The 2,828-nt window shown below is 33.8% G+C and overlaps 1 protein-coding gene across 1 annotated transcript; it reads left to right on the top strand.

The window, feature by feature from the left end:
- Positions 1-579: 579 nt before the first annotated feature.
- Positions 580-2,621, top strand: LOC118263894 (uncharacterized). The gene has a single exon (XM_035576107.2). The coding sequence runs from the start codon at positions 640-642 to the stop codon at positions 2,578-2,580; it is 1,941 nt and encodes a 646-aa protein (XP_035432000.2). The 5' UTR covers positions 580-639; the 3' UTR covers positions 2,581-2,621.
- Positions 2,622-2,828: the final 207 nt, after the last annotated feature.

Consider the following 2,828-nt stretch of genomic DNA (forward strand, 5'->3'; position numbering starts at 1 on the left):
TGGAAAATTGACCGCTTTTTATTTAACTATAAATTATATTTGCGATAGCTATTTGTGTATTGAGGGAACAAGCTCATATTCATGACCAGCGCTAAGCGTTTACAATGTAGCGGCAGAGAGCAATAAAGCGAGCAGTAGATAAAGTGAAATAGTAGGTAGGTGGGGTACAAGGAAGTATTTAATTAAATCTAGCGGCGGGGGCTCCAGGCCGCTTTACATCACCACCGCTAATCACAGGTAGGCCGTCGACACGTTCGCCTATTTGAATACCAAACTGTTATTTTGTAAATGCCAGAAAACTCATTAACCACTGCTTGGTTAAGCAGTCTATGGTTGTTTAGCTATTACACCACACCGTATGTTATTGTGATACTTCTGCATTTTGGGTACATTCCAAGTGATTGTAATAAAATACTATATCAACTATAATATTATTTCCTAGTAACGATTCTAGGATCTTCTATTTGAACATTCTTTGTAGCACGGAGTAAGATTATTCTTATAAACAAAACTTTTTACAAGATGAAACTCAACGAAAATTCTAAATGTCAGTTTTGAGCTTTTAATTTTTTTAAAAATGAAGTGAAATCAAATGTCATTTTCCCACTGAATATTGTTTTATAAAAGTATTTTTTAAATATGAAGAAAACTGATGCTTTTCGTACACTAGAGAAAGGTGAACGTGTAACTAGCGTATACGCACAAACTTACTTAAATGATGATTATTGTGTAGTCAACAGGCCAACTGAGAAATCTGACCGGGAGTCAGAATCTGAAGAACCGGGCGCAGAAGATGTGTGGATTTCTCCTAGTGATTTATTAATTGGTATTGTAGATTTAAAACCCCCTTTTACCTCTAAAATAACAAGAGGCATTACACACCAAGGCATTCTTAATATAGGCAATGATGTATTGGAAAAAGAACGTGTCAGATTTTTAAAGTATATGAGTAACGTCATCAGCGAAAATGATGCTGCATGGAATTATATATTGGAACATGAAAAAGCTACTGTAGCAAAAAAAGTAAAAGAAATCTATCATAATATTTTAATGGAAAAAAGTAAAACATTATTGAAAGAAATAAATATATTTTATGAACAAAGTTTACAAGAACTAGAAGATAACCTGCGATCCGAAGTTCAAAATGTATTGGTAACTGCGCATGCTAATATTATCAGTGATCTTAATTTTGAAATAAAAGATAAACTGAAAAAAGAAAGACTCATTTTAGAAGATGTTCTACAGAAAAGATACGATAGTGAAGTAGAAAAAATAACTCACTACTATAAATTGCTTTTAGATAATGAAAATTACAGAAATCAAAAACTAATCAATCACGCAATATTTGAAAGAAATGATGCCCTTAAAGCTTTCTACAAGCAGATAGAGGCGCAAAACATTACGAGTACTATGTATGTTATGTGCACCGAACGAAAGAAATGTAAGATTCGAAAGTTTCTTCTAGAGAATATCCATAGTAGTGAAATTGCTGAAAAACTACAAAAAATTAAAGAACGTCAGGCAATTATTGATTCTTTCAAATCAAAGGAAAAGCAAATATCTGACATCAATAAGGAATGGGAAATCAAAATAAAAAAGATACTGCAACTGTTTTTGAAGTTTGTCAGTTTTAGTTTAAAATTGCTTCCTGAACAAACAACATTTTTGCTTGATCTGGAGAAAATGGTTGTCTTACAACTAAACGAAATGCAAAAAGCGCCTATGAAGAATACGTCCATCTTAATTGAAAAAGATGAAGAGAATATTTTACAATTTGAACCGCCTAAAGAGAAAGATAATGTTTGCGATAAAGAGCCATTTGTAATTGAAGGTGACCTAAGTGATCCTGTTCCACCACAATACGGTAGTAGAGAAACCTTAGCATCAGATGTGGAACTTCCTTATATGCGACTTCAGAGGAAGTTTGTATATGCCAAGTGTGGCAAAATGGATGAAGTAAGGGCATTTCTAGAGTCACAAAGATGTAAGTGTCGTGACCCACCTAAAGTTCCCGAGTCAATAGAAGAAGAGGAAACTAAACCTACTAAGGTTGAAGTGGAGGAGGAAGCTAAAAGTGAGGCCTCATCATTTGAACCTTTACTATTGGATAATATTGAAATACTTAAACACTGTCCTGTAAGAAGATGTCAAGACTGGGTCAATCGATACAGTTTTCCGTATTTGTCTTCCTACTTGGATTTTACTGAAGAAAATTATACGAGGGTGAAAACAATTCTGGGTAAATTACCCGATCAAGAACCCATTCCGGAACTTCTAGATCCCACAGAAATGATCAATCAAGAGTTGCCATTTGCTGCTACTAAAGAACCGTATCATAATGTTGGAACACAATACTCCAGCCAAGAGGATGTTTCTATTAAGTTTACATGTCCTTGCATGGGTGAAGCTGAAAATTTGCCTATCCCGGATACCGAACCGATGAAGAAATCTGAAAGTAGCGAAATTAAAGATATAATTGTGAAAAGGCAACAATCATTCGAACGAATTTTACAGGAACATCCTAAACTGCTGAAACTGTTCACGGATGAGAGTTTTGATTTTGTTTATACAGTTAAATAGGTTGGTGTTATAATATCGCTTACATTTATTTTGAATATTGTTAAAAAAAATCTTCAAATAAATTATTCATTAGTTCTCAAATGAATTTCTAATTGGTAGCTCAGTAAAGGTAGTACATATATGTAGACACCAATAGACACAATATGTTAGTCTAATTGAACCAGGTGTGAGTATAAACTGCTGACGGGGATCACAAATTACTAGATGTATCCTTGCGGTTACTCGTTAAACTCTATTCATTTGTTCTT

This window comes from Spodoptera frugiperda, chromosome 27 (genome assembly GCF_023101765.2).
Source record: "Spodoptera frugiperda isolate SF20-4 chromosome 27, AGI-APGP_CSIRO_Sfru_2.0, whole genome shotgun sequence".
Lineage (NCBI taxonomy): Eukaryota > Metazoa > Arthropoda > Insecta > Lepidoptera > Noctuidae > Spodoptera > Spodoptera frugiperda.

Bases quoted from the DNA above. Each gene is read 5' to 3' on its own strand.
- LOC118263894 (XM_035576107.2), top strand. From the start codon at position 640: ATGAAGAAAACTGATGCTTTTCGTACACTAGAGAAAGGTGAACGTGTA.